Source organism: Salvia miltiorrhiza, chromosome 1 (genome assembly GCF_028751815.1).
Source record: "Salvia miltiorrhiza cultivar Shanhuang (shh) chromosome 1, IMPLAD_Smil_shh, whole genome shotgun sequence".
Lineage (NCBI taxonomy): Eukaryota > Viridiplantae > Streptophyta > Magnoliopsida > Lamiales > Lamiaceae > Salvia > Salvia miltiorrhiza.
Genome location: NC_080387.1, coordinates 39,055,536 through 39,079,146, shown reverse-complemented (window position 1 = coordinate 39,079,146; position 23,611 = coordinate 39,055,536). Strand labels below are relative to the sequence as shown.

Here is a 23,611-nt window from a genome sequence, read left to right as displayed (position 1 = left end):
GATCTGTAAGGATCTCACACTTAACTCCATAGAGGTAGTGTCTCTAAATCTTCAGCGCGTGCACGACGGCTGCTAGTTCTAAATCATGAGTCGGGTAGTTCAGCTCATGAGGCTTCAATTGGCGAGACGCGTATGCTATCACTTTCTGATTTTGCATCAACACACAACCCAATCCTAGTTTCGAGGCATCAGTATACACCACGAATCCTTCATTCTCTTCTGGTATTGCTAACACTGGTGCAGTAGTCAGCCTAGTCTTGAGCTCCTTAAAACTTTGTTCACACGCTTCAGACCAAACGTATTTAGTCCCTTTCCTCAAAAGCTGAGTCATTGGCCTAGCCAATTTCGAGAATCCTTCGATGAATCTTCTGTAGTAACCTGCTAGACCGAGGAAACTCCTGATCTCATTGACGTTGGATGGTGCCTTCCATTCCTTGACTGCTTCGACCTTGGCGGGGTCTACTTTGATTCCTTCAGTCGACACGATGTGACCGAGAAACATCACTTCTCTCAACCAAAACTCACACTTACTGAATTTGGCAAACAATCTCTCATTACGCAGGGTTTCGAGTACGATGCGCAAGTGCTCTTCGTGTTGTTCTTCAGTCTTAGAGTATATGAGGATGTCGTCAATAAACACTAAGACAAAACTATCGAGATATTGATGGAACACTCGGTTCATCAAATCCATGAAAACGGCTGGGGCATTCGTTAGTCCAAAGGGCATCACGGTGAACTCGTAATGTCCATAACGCGTTCGAAACGCTGTCTTTGGGATGTCTTCTCGTTTCATTCTGAGTTGGTGGTAACCAGATCTTAGATCAATCTTGGAAAACACACCGGCTCCTTTCAACTGATCAAACAGGTCGTCTATCCTTGGAAGAGGATATCTATTCTTTATCGTGAGCTTGTTCAATTCTCTATAGTCGATACACATCCTTAGTGAACCATCTTTCTTCTTGACGAACAAGACTGGTGCTCCCCATGGTGATACGCTAGGCTGTATGAAACCTAGATCCAGCAGTTCTTGCAGCTGCACTTTCAATTCTTGTAACTCCGGCGGAGCCATCCTGTATGGTGCCTTGGACACTGGTGCTGCCCCCGGTTCTAGATCAATCGTGAATTCTAGTTGTCGGTTCGGTGGCATACCAGGCAATTCTTCGGGAAAAACATATTTGAAATCTCGCACCACTGGAACTTCTTCGATTGTTTTCTTTGCTTCACGTTCTCCTGTCAAACTGACTAGGAAAGCCCGACATTCTCCATTTCTCATCATTTTGATGGCCTTCATCGCTGAAATTACTGGTACTCTCCCTCCCATTCTTATGCCATGAAAACTTGCCTTCTCCTTTCCAACGGATTGGAAAGAGATCTTTCTCTCGCTACATAGTATCGTGGCACCGACTTGAGTAAGCCAGTCCATCCCTATGATTATGTCGAATTCTATCATAGAGATGACGTACAAATCTGCCTTAAACGTTTCAGCACCTATGTTCAGCTCTAAGTTTGAGATAATGTCCTTAGCAGCCAATCTTCCACCACCAGGGGTGCTAACCTCTAAAGTTGTCTCAGCCAATTGTGGAGTCAGTTCTAATCTCTTACAAGCAGCATGTGAAATGAAAGAGTGGGACGCTCCAGTATCAAACAAAGCTATAACCGGCACGTCGAAAACATTAATCATACCTGCCAAGTTTCCTTGGTTTCCCGCTGCTTGATTTTGGTTAAGGGCATATGCCCTAGCATTTTGGGGCGGCCCCCGATGTCCTCCACGACCCTGGTTCTGTGGCTGTTGCGGTGCTCCTCCTCTCTTCCTTGGACATGCCGGAGCATAGTGCCCAGTTTCTCCGCAGGTAAAACAGACGTTCACTCCTCTCAGGCATTCTCCCAGATGGAGTTTCTGACACTTCGGGCAAGGTGTTTTAATAATTGCCTGATGCTGTTGGTTCTGAGGCTGATTCTGATTTTGGTTTGCAACCCATGGTTTCTTCCCATTTCCATTTCCAGTTCCAGGGTTTCCACCTGTTCTCTCGTTCCATTTCCTTTTTCCTTTACCACCATCTTGAGGTGGTACAAATCCAGACTGTCCCGGAGCTTTTGCTTTCTCCCTTGGTAGCAATGACTCAATGGTGAGAGCCCTACTCAGTGTTTGTGCATAAGTGAGACCTCCTTGACTCGCTAGGGAGATCGATATCTCATGGCGCAGTCCGTTCCTGAATTTCTCTGCGCGCTTCTCATCAGTGTCCACTAACATTGGTGCATATCGTGACAGCTGGTTAAAAGCCCTGTCATACTCAGTCACTGTCCCAGCCCTCTGCTTTAAATTCCAGAACTCGTTCTGTTTCTTCTGTCTATAGCATCCCGGTATGTACTTCTCATACAACTCATTCTTAAAATCTTCCCAAGTGAAATTTTCCCACTGTTCCTCAGTCATTGTGCGCCTCACCGACTCCCACCAGAAGTCGGCTTCGTTTACCAGTTGATAAGTCGCGCAAGTCACTTTATTTTCGTCATCGCAGCGGATGTAGCTGAAAATTCGCTCCACTGCCCTGACCCATTTCTCGGCGTCTGTGGGATCGCCCAAACCATCAAACGTTGGAGGCTTTTCCTTACGAAACTTTTCCTCAGCAGTACGCTCTGGTGCTACTTGAGGGATATGCTGTTCAGGGATGAATCCCCTGCCGCGTCCGCGACCACGTCCTCGTCCCCTACCGCGTCCTCTTGGCTCATTTTCCATTCTGTTTAACGGACAAAATCAACACAAAAGTGAGATTCATTCCGCATGCATACATACATGTATACATACATAGATATACACAAGGTATATCGCTTCTATAGTATAACCCTGTGAAAGGCCTACTTTATGTGGAAACTCATCTATCTTGGAAACTGATCTTAACTTAGTGGAGTACTTAAGTGAAACCTTGATCTCATAACATTGCTTCTACGTTATAACATATCTATGTTAAACGTTTCTATCTTACCAGTCCTTACTTAAATCGATCAAGCGGAGCTATCACGACTAACATTCCCAAGGCATTCTTGGGTGGTACTCAAACAATTGTAAGAGGACCCTTCATTCTGATCGTATAGGCAGTGAACCTAAAACGATAACATAAACTTTCATTCATTCATTCATTCATTCCTTCATTCATTCGTTTCTTTTGAAACCTTTAAAAACACTTGGACAATAAATGTCCCATTCCTTAAAAACTTTGCTTTTGCCGGAAAGATTCAAGGAATCTCACTCGACCATTCGTTCATTGATTCATTAAGGGCTCGGGTAGTCCCAAACACGAAATAACATTCATTGAGTCGTTATGGGTTCGGGTAGTCCCAAACACGACACTATCGTTAAGGGTTCGGGTAGTCCCTAACACGATATTAACTTGGTTATATGAGTCGAAGACTCAAAATAACAATATGAAAGCGATTAGCAATTCATAACTTATAGCATATGGAAAGCGGTAAGCAATTCACATAGCATCATTCATTGAAAGCGCGCACTTATTGGAAACCTTCAAAACATTTAATAACTTTGAAACTTTTAAATCGTACCTCTTTCTTACGGCAGTGTGACGGCGAGCTGAGGTTCAACAACTTTCTTAGAAGTCTAGAGGCACTAATCTAGACTCAACATTAGAAGCTTTTGGTTATCAGAGACATGAAAGAAAACTTATGCTCTGATACCATTCTGTCACACCCCAATTCTTGAAACAATAACTATAACTGGGGTACGACTAATCATCTAAATGATCAAGGGAAAATCCTTGTGAAATCCGAATAAACGGGATAACAATTGGGCTTAGCCCCTTTGGATGAAGAAAGACAGGTATTCAAATGATACGAATCAATCCACAAACGTAACAGCTTCAGGATCACAAGTTTAGTGTCATGCTTCAGATAACCAACATTCATTAATCGAAATACTTGAGAGTCAATAGTTTAGGCTCAACAAGAGATAGATACGGGCTAGTTCTACAGCGGAAGTCAAAATAAGGAGTTGAACTCTAGCCTCAGCTCCGCCCCGTCATCACCCGCCATTAACCTGAAAACATTTGAAAGTATTTTTGGGCTAAGTACTAATGTACTTAGTGGGCTGCAACTTTAAAACATTTCATAATCTGAAGAACAGTTTATCCAATCATACTTGACATGACTTAGAAGGTTTTAAAGTGAAAGAACTTCTAAGCATGTTAAAACATTTCATTTATAGATACATATATATATATACTTAGTTTGCGAGCAGATGTCACACTCATTTCTGTTACTCGCTGTGATCCCGGACCTCTAGCCACCGACGGATCCGTTTCTCCCATTTACTTGAACTGAGGGCGTAACCCAGACAAGTTTACTTTTGACCTCGGGACGCTACCCAGGCAGGCCCTTACATTCTATGCTTCGGAACACATCCAGCAAGCATCCTTATAACGCCTCTTAGTTAGTGCCCGAATGGAGATCAACCCACCGAGTCAGCTAACGGTGTACACAATTCTCAAATAACGTGTTAGGCCATAAGAGAACCTCAATTGATTCGTTGTGGCGAGCCTTAAACAGAGCAGAGTGCACATAAACATTTTATTGGATAAACAGTTTATATATAATACAAACATTTAAGCTCATTAGCACAATCATACATTTGGAAAATAAGCCCACCTGTATAGGCAAAGCATGTCGTTTAACTTAATCTCTGAATCGGAATAGCAGTGCTAATCCTTCTGACGTTCAAAGCCTACAAGAAATCTATTCTCAATAGGTCTCCTTGAATCAAATCTTAAGTCGTTGTGAAGTGCTTAACATTCTATGATTCACTTAGCCGGGTTTTCAAAATTTACTGAATAAATAAATGAAAACATTTTTCTTGAGTTAAGAACACCAACAATATTCTTACTCATCTTTCTTTAATAATTGGAATTATAATTAAAACCAATTAAATCATAAATACTTTTTTATTGCAAAATATAATGCAATTTCATGTCATAACATGGTGTATTACTCCACTAAAACCCTTTAAAATCCTTAATACAAAATCAAGGTAAAATTTTCGGACACCAACAGTTCATCACTCTGTTCTGTCTCAACTTCAACGAATAAACTGTTTTAATTCCGAAATCTCCTGGACTCGAGACTTATACCGATGAAAACCTCTTTGAGTCTAGTTTTGTTTAAAAAAACGTAGAGTGAAAAACTCCAAGTGGTTTAAGAGATATGGATGTTTTCCCACAGTCTAGCAGATTCGGCAGTTTGGCACGACCGGAAGCTAGGATTTTTAAAAATTAGCAAACGTTGTCCAATTGCTTTAAAATTTTACATGAGTCTGTATAACACTTGTATCTGTCTTCCATAAAAATGTGGGAGGCTGAATATGTTTGAAAGTCACTGAAAAGTGTGACTCCACAGACTGCTCTTCTAAATTTCCGGTGGAAATGCGCAGTAAAAGATTTATATTTTAAAAAGGTAGTAAACCAGGTTCAAATGACTTGAAATTTTACCAGTGTTTACAAGACTCATATATATACACACCATAAAAGTTTGAAGATTTTTAGACAAGGAAAACCTCGTCGACTCATTTGCACACACCCGTCGTGCGGTGCAGTCAAAATACTTTGTGTATGCCCTAGACGGACAGTACACGCTCCTATTGCTCGCAACCAAAGAATAGTCTTAGCAGCAAGTATAGGGTCGATCCCACGGAGAGTGAGGAACTACTTTACTCTTCGGGTGCACAAATTGAGTTGTCACGGTCTCAACCTGTTTATCTGCACAAGTAAACTTAAACAAAGATCAAATATAACAAAGGGTAAGGTTTACGGTTAGGTCATAACTGTTGTCAATATTTATTTCGGTCATAGGCATACTGATGATCCGTCCATGATCCATATAGACTCAAGGCGTGGCCCAAAGACATTGGGGCGTTTCAAGAGGCTATACTTCACACTTAGGATGGTTGAGTCCATTGTAGTCACTTGGTCCGAAGGTCACACAATCCCTGGTCACAAGGCAGTGCTTCACTCCTCCTTAGATAGTAGTCATACCCGTTACTCACCAAGTATGGCCCTCACCAACCTTCTCTCCCGGGGTCCCCAACTCCGCACTAGAGTGACACATGCCTCCTGGACTCAACTATTTCCGGCCTTGTCGACCGACCAGTCATAGACATGCTACGGCGCCGAGATTGCTTTCCTCGTTTGATAACCATGGCTTTATGCCTCGTCACAGTTGATGGATATTCTCTAGAGAAGCCCAAGACTGAGGAAGGACAGTGTATCCCATCAATCCTTTCCCCACCTTCCGGATCTACAACGCCTTTTGTTGACGCTGCTCAGCTACTCGGTCTTGGGTATACCGGTTGTCACGCCCTGGTATACCCTGGCCTTTGCTTGACACGGACAGCATTTTACCGAACGAGGGTCTCCCGTTAGGCCTCTACTGCCCATGATATCGAACAGATCCTTCCGGAACCACGAGACTCAACCGAAAGAACAAATGCCTCACGAATGTTTACATATTGACAACAATTATTTCCACCCCTTAAACCTCACCAAGGGGACTACTCACACATATTGAAAAACGTAAATGCGAAATAGAATGAACACATGAATGAAAGGAAATTTGAAATACTTGATATAAAAATACCTAAGGCAACAACCTTGGCTTTGTTCGTCACAACGGAATTGAAATGCGAAAAGCAACTAAATTGTTTGGTGCGAAAAATATAAAAGAACTAAAAGTAAATTGTTTTCTTGGTGAACTAACAAAAGTCTAAGCCTAGAAGAATACTAAAACTACTATGCAAGTAATGAAAAACTCGTGGATCCCTCTCCTCTAAAACTGCTCTCCAAACTGCCCTCTGCCAGCCACAAATGCTGAGGTTTATATAGCAGTTCGGTAAACCCTAGCTGGCAGACCAAATCTGGCAGATTATTTTCTTCCATATTTAGCTTGATCCTTGATTTGATTTGATAGATAATGGATCTCCAGCGGATTTGGGGTTGATTCCACATTATTCCAGATCCTTCCATTGCTAGAATTCGCCAGAATCTTCCGGGAAATCTCCTCCACACGTCTTTCCATATATAGCTCCAGCTGTTGACTGCTGTTGACGGAAATGGTCATACTAGCTTCTTTCTTCGGTTGGCCTTATACCAGGTGGTACACTTTGAACGTTCCCGCGCCTCGAATGGTTCTGAGGGGTACTTCGTCGAGCTCTCTTCCTGGTTCATATATAGCTCATCTTGCTGACTGCGACTGCTGTTATGGCCTTACCAACTACTTCCTTCAGTTAGCCTCACACCAGGTGGTACACTTCGGAGATTCCCGCGCCTCGAATGGTTCTGAGGGGTACTTCGCCGAGCTCTCTTCCTGGTAAGTTTCACTTCTGGAAGTTTGGATAGTTTTGTTCCGGTAATGCCCATTCTGACCACATTTCGTGCATATGCCTTTGACTGAGCCTTCTTCCTCCAGAATACCTGTTTTCTCCCCTAGACAACTCAAACAAAACAAAAGAAAGAGAAAAATAGGGCCAAATGGCCCAAAAGTCGAAGACGCATCACACCTACACACTTAAACCATACTTGCCCTCAAGTATGCAGGTGGATTCACAAAAGACACCAACGAAAAGAGAAGAAAGAAAAGAAATAAAGACTCAAGACACGAAACTGCACAGTTATCAGTTCAGATCAAACATGCATGCATCATCCGTAATGTCATACCGCAAACCATTGAGCAGAAAAATCACATGTAGAGATAGCAGTTTCTCTCACACACTCAAGTGTATGGCTAAGTGTATACTCTCATACTATGCTGCATTAGCTCACCTATAGGCTTGATCACAGATTCATAGCAAGTGTTCAAATTGGTATAATTCATCAAAGGGTCTTTTAAAGGTTGTAGTGGGGCATACGGAGTGGAGGTAAGGATTTCTGGATAAGTAGCTTAAAACTTTGTTCCAGTCATACCGACCTATCTTCTTCAGTAATGGCACACCCACTTCATTTTCTCCCTTTATTTTCAGCAGAGATTGATTTAACTTCTTCAATTCAAGCAAATTTATTGTTTCATTTTTGTGCCCAGACCTTCCTTTCTCAAGTTATGCTTTTTCACTTAGAGCAATAAGCTTCCCTTTATCTTTTGTATGGTGTGGAAGGCACACCTTTTCATCCATTTCAATTCAAGGGTTTACAAAAGAGATAATTCGGCTCAAAGTGGTTTAGCAAAGATTTATCATTTAAAGCTCAAGGAAATAATTCTGGGGCTCTATTTTGAAGAAAATTGCCCTAATCATGTAAATTATACCAACTAGCTAAAATCCATAAACAAGTTCTAGGGTTACCAAGCAGCATAGTCACACAGAAAATAAATGCAATTTTGGCTCAGATCTCACAGGTGGGAGTATTCAGTATGCTTGCTACTGCTATCATGTGATCATGCTCATCATACCAACAAACCAGTCAAACCAAATAGCATGCATGAATCACCAATACCAACAACATGTGCAGACAAACTCTAACTCAAGACTCAAAAGAAAAAAACAAAGACTACTAGGGAGAGAAAACTTATTCATGGAGTGTGAGGACTCGGTGGAATGCATCCCGAATGTCCAACAAAATTGCCTTGGCATCAGTATGGCGTTGAGATCATGTGTAGCAGCTATGGAGTGGTGGAGAGTGGGCGAATGAATTTCCCGATCCTTCAAAATGCAAAGGTCTCACCAGTCGGGCAGACCCTGACCAATCATACTGCTGATGCGGTAATCCCTTGACCACCTTCTGTATCTCCACCGGCCCCACCTACACACTTTGCTTCGCAAAGTGGGTTTTGATCTTCAATGCATAGGGTCCAGCTCAACTCTTCTGCATGGTTAGTCCTCCAAGAAACACAAAACACAAGAAAAACAAAAGAAACATAAAACTAAAGCAGTAATGGTCATACCAGTGACCTTATTCTGGGTTGCCTCCCAGTCAGCGCTCTTGTTTATTGTCTCGAGCTCGACGCTGTCCATTCCTTCATGCAAAATAAGGTTCTACGAGAAAACCTTTCTCCATCATCGGTATGCCTGGATCATAGACTCGCTTTCCAATTTCCTTTCTCACTCCAGCACTACCGTATGCCTTGCTCCATTCTCCATGTTCTTGTTGCATCTTTGGTTCAACTTCATCTTCAGATCGAGATGATCCAACCTTGTTTTTCATGGTTTCCTGGCTGAGTTCCTCCAAAAAGTATGATTCTAGCCACTCTTTTTGTTTGGCAGCATCAGTAAGATCTTTCAGCAGCTCCTTCTCCGGTATGACCGCCACCACAGATTCTGACTTTCCAGCCTTTTCCATTCTTGCCTTCTTCTCTAAATGGCTGGCATTTTGAGTTAGTGGCCGTTTTTGATTATTTGCTTTCTCCAAGATATTCGGCCAAGGTGGTGCGGTCGTTGGCAGTTTCTGGGCAATCTCCTCTGTATGGGCTTCTCTGGCAGATTCTTCAGACGCCAGTATGCCTTTTCCGGTTGATTTAGCTGCAGTGCCTGGCGTTTTGGGCATACTGACGTGCCGCTTTTCTGAATTATTCTCCTCTTGCAGTGTTGCTCCATCAGCTTTTTCGGTCAGATCGATACCGGCCTTTGTTTCAGACTCGAAGAGTTCAGCATCCTTGGCGATTGCTTCCATTAACTCCTCCCAAGTCGGTTCTTCTTGTGGTTCTGGTTGGGACGAAGGTGTCTGTGGTATGCCCTGTACTGGAAGCAGTTGTTGATTTTTCCCTTCTCCATATCCCCCTTGGGAACTTGGATCTTTACTCCATTCAACATTGTAAGAGTGAGAGAGTGGATCATACTTCTCGTGTTCGTCATCATTTTCTCCCATGGCAACATCTTCCATTGGTCCACCCCCTACGGAGAGAGTGTATCCATCAGTCTGATGCTCAGTCATGTGGTCTGGGCCATACTGACGAACATTCTCCGGTGTGATCAAGACTGCTACGAGTTGTTTGAGCTCCATGATCTCCTTCTTCAACTCGTTGAGGTTGCCATTCTCCTCATTCTTTGGTACTTCCAGACTGCATTCATATGCTCCCAACTCTCTGGCCATACATTCAATGACTTGCAAAACATCTTGGGGCGTCTTATCAAACATCGATCCTCCACATGCCGCAATAACGAGTTTTTTCTCGTACTTCTTGAGTCCCGTTATGAAGTGCTCCACCAAATTATATTCAGGAATTTGATGGTGTGGGCATTCTTCCAATAACCCCTTGAATCGGCTCCAATACTCGTAGAATGATTCAAGCTCTCCTTGTTTGATGTTCTGTATGGTCCTCCTCATACTGAAGACTTTTGCTGCTGAGTAATACCGCTCCAGGAACTTTTGTTGCATCTCAGCCCATGTGGTCACACTGCCAGCGGTCAAGCCATAGTACCATTTCCTTGCACTACCTTGTAGTGTGAAAGGAAACAAGAGCAACCTAATGTATTCTCCCATGGACGCCTGGTTATCCTCCGTAGAGCATATCATCTCGAAGTCTCGAAGATGTGTGATTGGATCATCTTCAAGCATGCCATAGAATTTGGACATGAGTTGGATCAGGTCTGTCTTCAGCTCATACCGGCCTTCGATGGTCGGTAAGGTTATACCGCTGGGCTTCAGGTTCAGGTCAGCCGGGAATGCCAGCTGACGCATGGTCTGCGGGGCAGCAGTTGCCATCCCGCGTCTCGCCGTACCGCGTCTCACAGTAAGCGGAAGATGAAAAGTGAAGAGTAAAATTGTTGCGCTTCACTCCCCGGCAACGGCGCCAATTTTGGCACACACCCGTCGTGCGGTGCAGTCAAAATACTTTGTGTATGCCCTAGACGGACAGTACACGCTCCTATTGCTCGCAACCAAAGAATAGTCTTAGCAGCAAGTATAGGGTCGATCCCACGGAGAGTGAGGAACTACTTTACTCTTCGGGTGCACAAATTGAGTTGTCACGGTCTCAACCTGTTTATCTGCACAAGTAAACTTAAACAAAGATCAAATATAACAAAGGGTAAGGTTTACGGTTAGGTCATAACTGTTGTCAATATTTATTTCGGTCATAGGCATACTGATGATCCGTCCATGATCCATATAGACTCAAGGCGTGGCCCAAAGACATTGGGGCGTTTCAAGAGGCTATACTTCACACTTAGGATGGTTGAGTCCATTGTAGTCACTTGGTCCGAAGGTCACACAATCCCCGGTCACAAGGCAGTGCTTCACTCCTCCTTAGATAGTAGTCATACCCGTTACTCACCAAGTATGGCCCTCACCAACCTTCTCTCCCGGGGTCCCCAACTCCGCACTAGAGTGACACATGCCTCCTGGACTCAACTATTTCCGGCCTTGTCGACCGACCAGTCATAGACATGCTACGGCGCCGAGATTGCTTTCCTCGTTTGATAACCATGGCTTTATGCCTCGTCACAGTTGATGGATATTCTCTAGAGAAGCCCAAGACTGAGGAAGGACAGTGTATCCCATCAATCCTTTCCCCACCTTCCGGATCTACAACGCCTTTTGTTGACGCTGCTAAGCTACTCGGTCTTGGGTATACCGGTTGTCACGCCCTGGTATACCCTGGCCTTTGCTTGACACGGACAGCATTTTACCGAACGAGGGTCTCCCGTTAGGCCTCTACTGCCCATGATATCGAACAGATCCTTCCGGAACCACGAGACTCAACCGAAAGAACAAATGCCTCACGAATGTTTACATATTGACAACAATTATTTCCACCCCTTAAACCTCACCAAGGGGACTACTCACACATATTGAAAAACGTAAATGCGAAATAGAATGAACACATGAATGAAAGGAAATTTGAAATACTTGATATAAAAATACCTAAGGCAACAACCTTGGCTTTGTTCGTCACAACGGAATTGAAATGCGAAAAGCAACTAAATTGTTTGGTGCGAAAAATATAAAAGAACTAAAAGTAAATTGTTTTCTTGGTGAACTAACAAAAGTCTAAGCCTAGAAGAATACTAAAACTACTATGCAAGTAATGAAAAACTCGTGGATCCCTCTCCTCTAAAACTGCTCTCCAAACTGCCCTCTGCCAGCCACAAATGCTGAGGTTTATATAGCAGTTCGGTAAACCCTAGCCGGCAGACCAAATCTGGCAGATTATTTTCTTCCATATTTAGCTTGATCCTTGATTTGATTTGATAGATAATGGATCTCCAGCGGATTTGGGGTTGATTCCACATTATTCCAGATCCTTCCATTGCTAGAATTCGCCAGAATCTTCCGGGAAATCTCCTCCACACGTCTTTCCATATATAGCTCCAGCTGTTGACTGCTGTTGACGGAAATGGTCATACTAGCTTCTTTCTTCGGTTGGCCTTATACCAGGTGGTACACTTCGAACGTTCCCGCGCCTCGAATGGTTCTGAGGGGTACTTCGTCGAGCTCTCTTCCTGGTTCATATATAGCTCATCTTGCTGACTGCGACTGCTGTTATGGCCTTACCAACTACTTCCTTCAGTTAGCCTCACACCAGGTGGTACACTTCGGAGATTCCCGCGCCTCGAATGGTTCTGAGGGGTACTTCGCCGAGCTCTCTTCCTGGTAAGTTTCACTTCTGGAAGTTTGGATAGTTTTGTTCCGGTAATGCCCATTCTGACCACATTTCGTGCATATGCCTTTGACTGAGCCTTCTTCCTCCAGAATACCTGTTTTCTCCCCTAGATAACTCAAACAAAACAAAAGTCCATGTTGATGTGCTCCCACTTCCACTCGGGGATTGGTAGTGGTTGCAGCATCCCATACGGCCTCTGATGCACGGCCTTCACTTGTTGACAAGCGAGGCATCGCTCCACAAACGACGCTACATCTCTTTTCATTCCTTTCCACCAGAAAATTTTCTTTAAATCCTGGTACATCTTTGTGCTGCCTGGATGTGCAGTGTAAGGAGTATCATGAGCCTCGCTCATAATCTCGTTCTTTAACTCTTCCTTATGTGGCACACACAATCTTTCACCAACCATTAGTGCGTTATCTTGTGCTTCAGTGAATCCTTTCGTTTCATTCGTTCTTGTAGCAAGACGCATCTTCTCCAAGAACCAATCTTCTCTTTGTGCTTGCACAATTCTTTCTCTCAAATCAGGTTTAGCTATCAAGGCAGCTACACAACCCGATACTGTGTTCGGAGGGTGAACAATCTCTAACCTGAGTGAGGCGAAGTCACGAATCAGTTCCTTTTGTTGGGTGACGAAAAACCCTAGCTTAGCCTTCGTCTTTCGACTCAGGGCGTCAGCTACTACATTCGCTTTTCCTGGATGGTAACTGATGGTGCAATCGTAATCCTTTACTAATTCGAGCCATCTTCGTTGTCTCATGTTCAAATCCTTTTGCTCAAAGAAGTACTTCAAACTCTTATGATCTGTAAGGATCTCACACTTAACTCCATAGAGGTAGTGTCTCTAAATCTTCAGCGCGTGCACGACGGCTGCTAGTTCTAAATCATGAGTCGGGTAGTTCAGCTCATGAGGCTTCAATTGGCGAGACGCGTATGCTATCACTTTCTGATTTTGCATCAACACGCAACCCAATCCTAGTTTCGAGGCATCAGTATACACCACGAATCCTTCATTCTCTTCTGGTATTGCTAACACTGGTGCAGTAGTCAGCCTAGTCTTGAGCTCCTTAAAACTTTGTTCACACGCTTCAGACCAAACGTATTTAGTCCCTTTCCTCAAAAGCTGAGTCATTGGCCTAGCCAATTTCGAGAATCCTTCGATGAATCTTCTGTAGTAACCTGCTAGACCGAGGAAACTCCTGATCTCATTGACGTTGGATGGTGCCTTCCATTCCTTGACTGCTTCGACCTTGGCGGGGTCTACTTTGATTCCTTCAGTCGACACGATGTGACCGAGAAACATCACTTCTCTCAACCAAAACTCACACTTACTGAATTTGGCAAACAATCTCTCATTACGCAGGGTTTCGAGTACGATGCGCAAGTGCTCTTCGTGTTGTTCTTCAGTCTTAGAGTATATGAGGATGTCGTCAATAAACACTAAGACAAAACTATCGAGATATTGATGGAACACTCGGTTCATCAAATCCATGAAAACGGCTGGGGCATTCGTTAGTCCAAAGGGCATCACGGTGAACTCGTAATGTCCATAACGCGTTCGAAACGCTATCTTTGGGATGTCTTCTCGTTTCATTCTGAGTTGGTGGTAACCAGATCTTAGATCAATCTTGGAAAACACACCGGCTCCTTTCAACTGATCAAACAGGTCGTCTATCCTTGGAAGAGGATATCTATTCTTTATCGTGAGCTTGTTCAATTCTCTATAGTCGATACACATCCTTAGTGAACCATCTTTCTTCTTGACGAACAAGACTGGTGCTCCCCATGGTGATACGCTAGGCTGTATGAAACCTAGATCCAGCAGTTCTTGCAGCTGCACTTTCAATTGTTGTAACTCCGGCGGAGCCATCCTGTATGGTGCCTTGGACACTGGTGCTGCCCCCGGTTCTAGATCAATCGTGAATTCTAGTTGTCGGTTCGGTGGCATACCAGGCAATTCTTCGAGAAAAACATCTTTGAAATGTCGCACCACTGGAACTTCTTCGATTGTTTTCTTTGCTTCACGTTCTCCTGTCAAACTGACTAGGAAAGCCCGACATTCTCCATTTCTCATCATTTTGATGGCCTTCATCGCTGAAATTACTGGTACTCTCCCTCCCATTCTTATGCCATGAAAACTTGCCTTCTCCTTTCCAACGGATTGGAAAGAGATCTTTCTCTCGCTACATAGTATCGTGGCACCGACTTGAGTAAGCCAGTCCATCCCTATGATTATGTCGAATTCTATCATAGAGATGACGTACAAATCTGCCTTAAACGTTTCAGCACCTATGTTCAGCTCTAAGTTTGAGATAATGTCCTTAGCAGCCAATCTTCCACCACCAGGGGTGCTAACCTCTAAAGTTGTCTCAGCCAATTGTGGAGTCAGTTCTAATCTCTTACAAGCAGCATGTGAAATGAAAGAGTGGGACGCTCCAGTATCAAACAAAGCTATAACCGGCACGTCGAAAACATTAATCATACCTGCCAAGTTTCCTTGGTTTCCCGCTGCTTGATTTTGGTTAAGGGCATATGCCCTAGCATTTTGGGGCGGCCCCCGATGTCCTCCACGACCCTGGTTCTGTGGCTGTTGCGGTGCTCCTCCTCTCTTCCTTGGACATGCCGGAGCATAGTGCCCAGTTTCTCCGCAGGTAAAACAGACGTTCACTCCTCTCAGGCATTCTCCCAGATGGAGTTTCTGACACTTCGGGCAAGGTGTTTTAATAATTGCCTGATGCTGTTGGTTCTGAGGCTGATTCTGATTTTGGTTTGCAACCCATGGTTTCTTCCCATTTCCATTTCCAGTTCCAGGGTTTCCACCTGTTCTCTCGTTCCATTTCCTTTTTCCTTTACCACCATCTTGAGGTGGTACAAATCCAGACTGTCCCGGAGCTTTTGCTTTCTCCCTTGGTAGCAATGACTCAATGGTGAGAGCCCTACTCAGTGTTTGTGCATAAGTGAGACCTCCTTGACTCGCTAGGGAGATCGATATCTCATGGCGCAGTCCGTTCCTGAATTTCTCTGCGCGCTTCTCATCAGTGTCCACTAACATTGGTGCATATCGTGACAGCTGGTTAAAAGCCCTGTCATACTCAGTCACTGTCCCAGCCCTCTGCTTTAAATTCCAGAACTCGTTCTGTTTCTTCTGTCTATAGCATCCCGGTATGTACTTCTCATACAACTCATTCTTAAAATCTTCCCAAGTGAAATTTTCCCACTGTTCCTCAGTCATTGTGCGCCTCACCGACTCCCACCAGAAGTCGGCTTCGTCTACCAGTTGATAAGTCGCGCAAGTCACTTTATTTTCGTCATCGCAGCGGATGTAGCTGAAAATTCGCTCCACTGCCCTGGCCCATTTCTCGGCGTCTGTGGGATCGCCCAAACCATCAAACGTTGGAGGCTTTTCCTTACGAAACTTTTCCTCAGCAGTACGCTCTGGTGCTACTTGAGGGATATGCTGTTCAGGGATGAATCCCCTGCCGCGTCCGCGACCACGTCCTCGTCCCCTACCGCGTCCTCTTGGCGCATCTTCCATTCTGTTTAACGGACAAAATCAACACAAAAGTGAGATTCATTCCGCATGCATACATACATGTATACATACATAGATATACACAAGGTATATCGCTTCTATAGTATAACCCTGTGAAAGGCCTACTTTATGTGGAAACTCATCTATCTTGGAAACTGATCTTAACTTAGTGGAGTACTTAAGTGAAACCTTGATCTCATAACATTGCTTCTACGTTATAACATATCTATGTTAAACGTTTCTATCTTACCAGTCCTTACTTAAATCGATCAAGCGGAGCTATCACGACTAACATTCCCAAGGCATTCTTAGGTGGTACTCAAACAATTGTAAGAGGACCCTTCATTCTGATCGTATAGGCAGTGAACCTAAAACGATAACATAAACTTTCATTCATTCATTCATTCATTCCTTCATTCATTCGTTTCTTTTGAAACCTTTAAAAACACTTGGACAATAAATGTCCCATTCCTTAAAAACTTTGCTTTTGCCGGAAAGATTCAAGGAATCTCACTCGACCATTCGTTCATTGATTCATTAAGGGCTCGGGTAGTCCCAAACACGAAATAACATTCATTGAGTCGTTATGGGTTCGGGTAGTCCCAAACACGACACTATCGTTAAGGGTTCGGGTAGTCCCTAACACGATATTAACTTGGTTATATGAGTCGAAGACTCAAAATAACAATATGAAAGCGATTAGCAATTCATAACTTATAGCATATGGAAAGCGGTAAGCAATTCACATAGCATCATTCATTGAAAGCGCGCACTTATTGGAAACCTTCAAAACATTTAATAACTTTGAAACTTTTAAATCGTACCTCTTTCTTGCGGCAGTGTGACGGCGAGCTGAGGTTCAACAACTTTCTTAGAAGTCTAGAGGCACTAATCTAGACTCAACATTAGAAGCTTTTGGTTATCAGAGACATGAAAGAAAACTTATGCTCTGATACCATTCTGTCACACCCCAATTCTTGAAACAATAACTATAACTGGGGTACGACTAATCATCTAAATGATCAAGGGAAAATCCTTGTGAAATCCGAATAAACGGGATAACAATTGGGCTTAGCCCCTTTGGATGAAGAAAGACAGGTATTCAAATGATACGAATCAATCCACAAACGTAACAGCTTCAGGATCACAAGTTTAGTGTCATGCTTCAGATAACCAACATTCATTAATCGAAATACTTGAGAGTCAATAGTTTAGGCTCAACAAGAGATAGATACGGGCTAGTTCTACAGCGGAAGTCAAAATAAGGAGTTGAACTCTAGCCTCAGCTCCGCCCCGTCATCACCCGCCATTAACCTGAAAACATTTGAAAGTATTTTTGGGCTAAGTACTAATGTACTTAGTGGGCTGCAACTTTAAAACATTTCATAATCTGAAGAACAGTTTATCCAATCATACTTGACATGACTTAGAAGGTTTTAAAGTGAAAGAACTTCTAAGCATATTAAAACATTTCATTTATAGATACATATATATATATACTTAGTTTGCGAGCAGATGTCACACTCATTTCTGTTACTCGCTGTGATCCCGGACCTCTAGCCACCGACGGATCCGTTTCTCCCATTTACTTGAACTGAGGGCGTAACCCAGACAAGTTTACTTTTGACCTCGGGACGCTACCCAGGCAGGCCCTTACATTCTATGCTTCGGAACACATCCAGCAAGCATCCTTATAACGCCTCTTAGTTAGTGCCCGAATGGAGATCAACCCACCGAGTCAGCTAACGGTGTACACAATTCTCAAATAACGTGTTAGGCCATAAGAGAACCTCAATTGATTCGTTGTGGCGAGCCTTAAACAGAGCAGAGTGCACATAAACATTTTATTGGATAAACAGTTTATATATAATACAAACATTTAAGCTCATTAGCTCAATCATACATTTGGAAAATAAGCCCACCTGTATAGGCAAAGCCTGTCGTTTAACTTAATCTCTGAATCGGAATAGCAGTGCTAATCCTTCTGACGTTCAAAGCCTACAAGAAATCTATTCTCAATAGGTCTCCTTGAATCAAATCTTAAGTCGTTGTGAAGTGCTTAACATTCTATGATTCACTTAGCCGGGTTTTCAAAATTTAATGAATAAATAAATGAAAACATTTTTCTTGAGTTAAGAACACCAACAATATTCTTACTCATCTTTCTTTAATAATTGGAATTATAATTAAAACCAATTAAATCATAAATACTTTTATTGCAAAATATAATGCAATTTCATGTCATAACATGGTGTATTACTCCACTAAAACCCTTTAAAATCCTTAATACAAAATCAAGGTAAAATTTTCGGACACCAACAGTTCATCACTCTGTTCTGTCTCAACTTCAACGAATAAACTGTTTTAATTCCGAAATCTCCTGGACTCGAGACTTATACCGATGAAAACCTCTTTGAGTCTAGTTTTGTTTAAAAAAAAGTAGAGTGAAAAACTCCAAGTGGTTTAAGAGATATGGATGTTTTCCCACAGTCTACTAGATTCGGCAGTTTGGCACGACCGGAAGCTAGGATTTTTAAAAATTAGCAAACGTTGTCCAATTGCTTTAAAATTTTACATGAGTCTGTATAACACTTGTATCTTTCTCCCATAAAAATTTGGGAGGCTGAATATGTTTGAAAGTCACTGAAAAGTGTGACTCCACAGACTGCTCTTCTAAATTTCCGGTGGAAATGCGCAGTAAAAGATTTATATTTTAAAAAGGTAGTAAACCAGGTTCAAATGACTTGAAATTTTACCAGTGTTTACAAGACTCATATATATACACACCATAAAAGTTTGAAGATTTTTAGACAAGGAAAACCTCGTCGACTCATCAGTCCCGAACGTAAGAAAATTTCTGGAATGGTCGAATTTATAACATATACACATATCTTTTTAGATCCATGCTTTCACCATCATTCTCATGCATTTTCTTACTAAGAACTCATCATGCTTCACTTATCAATACATATATCCCTTTCGAGGGTTCTCAAGAAATATATCTCTTCCTCTCATGTATCTAACATGTAGAGGTGTATGAGCACATGAAGGTAGTGGAAAGTTGAAAGAATTCATCATGCTCTTCTTTTATCAAAATTTTCGAGAATTACAAGAGTAGAGAGGGGACTTTCATGCTTCAATATACATCAATATACATGCTTATATATCAAGGAAAATATATATATATATAATCATGAGAGGAGGATTGAGGTTGCTACCAACAAGATCAATGGAGGTGAAGTAGGGGATGATGCGTAGGCCTCTTGGAGCTTGATCTTGAAGATTGAAGTACACTTGATAGCTTGGTGTGAGGGTAGCACTTTTGGCTTCCTTAATCCTTTCCAAAAATGGTGAAACAAGGAGAGAAGTGTGGTGGAGTGAGGAGGGGAGGGGACTGCCGAAGGGAGTACAAAAAGGAGAGAGGGAAGCTTGCTTTGATGAGCTTTGATGAGATGATGTGATGGAGTGATTGCTTCACTTAATGAGTATCTTGAATTAATTGTGTGAGGATGTCATCCTTGAGTGTGCAGGAGAGTGAGAAGAGAGAAGGAGAGAAGAGAGAGATGAGAGAGCCGAGCATGAGGGGGAGAGATGGAGATTTGTGCATGTGCATGGTGAGCTTGAATTGAGGGATCTTGTTGGCTAAACTAGGTTAGGCTTTTTAGAGCTCCTTAATGTGTGCATGTGAGTTTCATTTATGGTGAAGAAGAGAGTAATGAGGGAGAGAGGGGACCTGCGTGAGGGAGGGTTTCATTTGGTTAATCAAATACTTAACTTAAGGGGTCCAATATAAAAATCAAAGCCCAACACATAAAATAATTAAAGTCCAATCATAGACTTTAATTTAAATCTTGTAAAAATATTAATTATGTGTAAAATATTTCACATATACACATGCTCATATTTAAATTAATATGCAATGCACAAAAATTTAAATAGCTAAAATATTTACAAACGTTTTTGTAAATCATTTTGTTGGAATTAAATAAATTCTTTTTTTCAATCCGGCGTGAATCATCTTAAATCTAAGTTCAAAAATTATTCTAAACTTAGCTCGAGGGGACGGGGTATTACAGTAATAATGTTGATTGGTTGACCAAGAGTTTCAATTTCAATTTGTTCCCTAAAATTTCAATGATGTTTGTTTATTTTGATTTCCTTTTAAAAAAATATGGTTGGTTGACTCCCTTTTTTATATTCCCCTTCTAGTGGGGGGTAATTCTAAATGTTCTCACGATTATGTAGAAGATAAAAATTTAACCAATATTTAATTTTTGAAAAGAATTTAATTCATGGAGTACTTATGGCATAAGAGATGTATTGAATCGATTCTTTTAAATTCATAGGTGCAATTGCAATTTATAACGTGAGTTAGGGAGGAAAATGATGTAGACTGAAACCTAAAGTTTTTTTTTGTTAACTTAGATGGCCTCGATAGATTACTTAGTTTCTTAAAACTATCAACATCAAAGAGAAAGATATAAGATATATTCAAGATACCAATCAATATCTTCACACATTTCCACTGAGGCATGGGCGATTTAGATGCGATGTTGATGCACTCTTTGACTCGCATACGAGATGCTATGGTGTGGGGGTTGTTGTCCGTGATCACATGGGGGTCGTGAAGCTCACGGCAGCCAAGCCTTCTCGGCCAAGTTCTAGCCCTTTGATGATGGAGATTATGGTTGTGGTAGCTGGGATTACGTGATGCATGGAGTATGATCTTATGCCGATTGAGATGTTTACAGATTCAATGTTGGCCGTACGGGTAATGGCATGCCCGGAAGAGGAAGGTCAGTTTCTCCCCGAAGATATTGTTGATATCCTTACGGTAGCTCATTCGTCTATGCTTTAAGTGTTAACCATATGTATAGAGAGGCGAATAGTGTAGCTCATAGTCTCGCGCAGTTTGCGCGTTCTTGTTGGCAACCAGTGCGTTGGATTGCCGATTTTCCTCGTTGGCTTTCTGTTTTGGTCGCTGAGGACGATTCTTAATATATGAGTTCGTCTTGGGTTTCAAAAAAATATTGTTGGAATAAATGGCTTTATTAGTCCATAATTACTTTGTAATTAATGGAATTAAATGGTATATTTGGAATCTACATTTTGAGTAGATTAATTTGGTATATTTACTTGTTCAAATCTATTAAGAATTGAATGAGTAATTAATGCCCAAAGATAGCCATTGAAGATGGAAATGTGGAGTGTCATCCCACATTGGAAAATTAAGGAAGTGTAAAGCTATTTATAAAGTGCTCTCCACCATAAAGGAACAATCAAGTGTGCTCCTCTATGGTGGACCTATGGTGCACCCAAGTAGGTTTTGACTTAGCCTTTTAAGGCTAAAACTCGATTCCTACGAGGAAGGTGCGAAGCACCTTCCGAGTCCGAGTCCGAGGCCGAGGCCGAGCACGTGCACGTCGCACTTGTCGCACTTGTCGCAATGGGCGCTTTGTAGGCGCACTTTGCACTTCGCGTCGTCGCGAGGAGCATTGAGGAGCCTTTAGTTTTGACAAATGAAACGGTGGCTCGGGTGACGTGGCAGAGTGGGCGGTTCCGCTGACGTGGCAGGGCTGGGCGGCTGCTTGGGCCGAACCATTGCAATGGTTCGGTCATGGCACCCCTTGACCGAATGGCTGTGATGGTTCGGTCAAGGCCTTCTCCCAACAGACGCACCCTTCCACCGCACCCCTCTACATACTATAAATAGGCCCTCCAGGATGTGGTTCAAATCATTCCATTCACATCATCTCCTATCATACTAGTTAGTGTTCATACTCAAGTCCCGAGTATCGAGCCGTTCGACCGGATAACGATCTCCTAGTGCTAAGGAATCGTCTATCGACCCTATACCGTTGTATCTTGGGGGCAATTACTATAGATCCGCAAGCACAAGAGCGGAAGTAATTTTGCCTTACGGAGAGAGATTTTATCTCGCCTCGGTTCTGCATTAATTCTTTTATCGTCATCCTATTTTCTACACTACCCAAATAACAATCGTAAGGCAAAATTAGTGTGGAAAGATGGCGACAGGAAGCAACACCAACAACAACAATGTTCCGCCCAACAACAATGCTCCACCAGTTCCGACCAACGTTCCACATGCTCCAGCACCTGCTGCTGCCGAAAAGCCGGAAAAATTCGCAGGTTCTGAATTTAAACGTTGGCAGTCTAAGATGCTGTTTTATCTTACTACTTTGAATATGGCTCGTTTTGTGAATGAATCTCCTCCAACTGTGGGGGAAGACGAGACTGATTCGCAACTGCGGATAGCATATGATGCATGGCATCATAGCGACTTTCTGTGTCGCAACTATATTCTGAATGGGCTAGACAACACTCTCTATAATGTTTACTCTAGCGCCAAGACGTCCAAGGAACTATGGGACTCCTTGGAGACGAAGTACAAGGCAGAAGATGCCGGCTTGAAGAAGTTCATAGTCGGTCGTTTTCTAGACTTCAAAATGGTCGATAGCAAAACCGTTGTGGAGCAAGTGCAAGAATTTCAACTGATCCTGCACGACATTCTTGCCGAAGGTATGGAATTGTCTGAATCTTTTCAGGTGGCCGCGGTGATAGAGAAATTACCACCACATTGGAAGGACTTCAAGAACTATCTCAAGCACAAACGCAAGGAGATGGGACTTGAAGACTTGATCGTTCGCTTGAGAATCGAAGAGGACAATAGAATCTCCGAAAACAAGACGAACAAAACTTCCATGGAGGCAAAAGCAAACCTAGCCGAGTCTAGCAACAAGAAGAAACGCAAGTTCAAAGGCAAAAATCCCGACTCAAAAGGTCAGAAGAGGATCAAAGGAGATTGCTTCAACTGCGGCAAACCCGGCCACATGGCGAAAGATTGTCGCAAACCGAAGAAAGACAAGCACAAAGGTCACCATCAAGCCCACGTGACGGAGACAAAGTCTGTGCCCCTCGACTTAGGCGAACTTGACTTGTGTGCCGTCATTGACGAGGTCAACATGGTCGGGAGTCCAAAAGGATGGTGGATCGACACCGGTGCTACCCGGCATATCTGCGCCGACAAGACAATGTTCTCCTCGTATGAAGCTCTCTCCGGCGACAGAAAGCTGTATATGGGCAATTCTACCTCATCTTCTATCATCGGAGTTGGAACCATTGTGCTCAAGATGACGTCGGAACTCAAGATAACCCTACAGAAGGTGCTGCATGTTCCCGACATTCGCAAGAACTTGATCTCAGGATCCGCTTTGTGCAACGCCGGATTTAGACTAGTGTTTGAAGCAGGCAAAGTTGTAATGACCAAGAATGGTCACTATATAGGAAAAGGCTACCTAGATAATGGCCTTTTCAAGCTTAATGCTATCCCTGTACTTGTACGTGACAATGAAATAAAGAAAAATGTTTCTTACTTGGTTGAGTCTCCTAATTTATGGCATGATAGATTAGGACATGCAAATCTAAATACACTACGTCGTTTAGTAAATTTAGACTTATTGCCAAAGATGTCTT

At 42.7% G+C, this 23,611-nt stretch overlaps 2 protein-coding genes across 2 annotated transcripts; both read right to left on the bottom strand.

The window, feature by feature from the left end:
* Positions 1 to 510: 510 nt before the first annotated feature.
* LOC131007954 (uncharacterized) lies at positions 511 to 1,681 on the bottom strand. Its single transcript, XM_057934866.1, has 2 exons — positions 969 to 1,681; positions 511 to 607 (listed from the first exon to the last, which is right to left on the bottom strand). Exons 1-2 carry the CDS (start codon positions 1,679 to 1,681, stop codon positions 511 to 513), a joined length of 810 nt encoding a protein of 269 aa, XP_057790849.1.
* A 12,215-nt stretch (positions 1,682 to 13,896) lies between these two features.
* Positions 13,897 to 15,067, bottom strand: LOC131007947 (uncharacterized). Its single transcript, XM_057934859.1, has 2 exons — positions 14,355 to 15,067; positions 13,897 to 13,993 (listed from the first exon to the last, which is right to left on the bottom strand). Exons 1-2 carry the CDS (start codon positions 15,065 to 15,067, stop codon positions 13,897 to 13,899), a joined length of 810 nt encoding a protein of 269 aa, XP_057790842.1.
* Between the last annotated feature and the right edge of the window lie 8,544 nt (positions 15,068 to 23,611).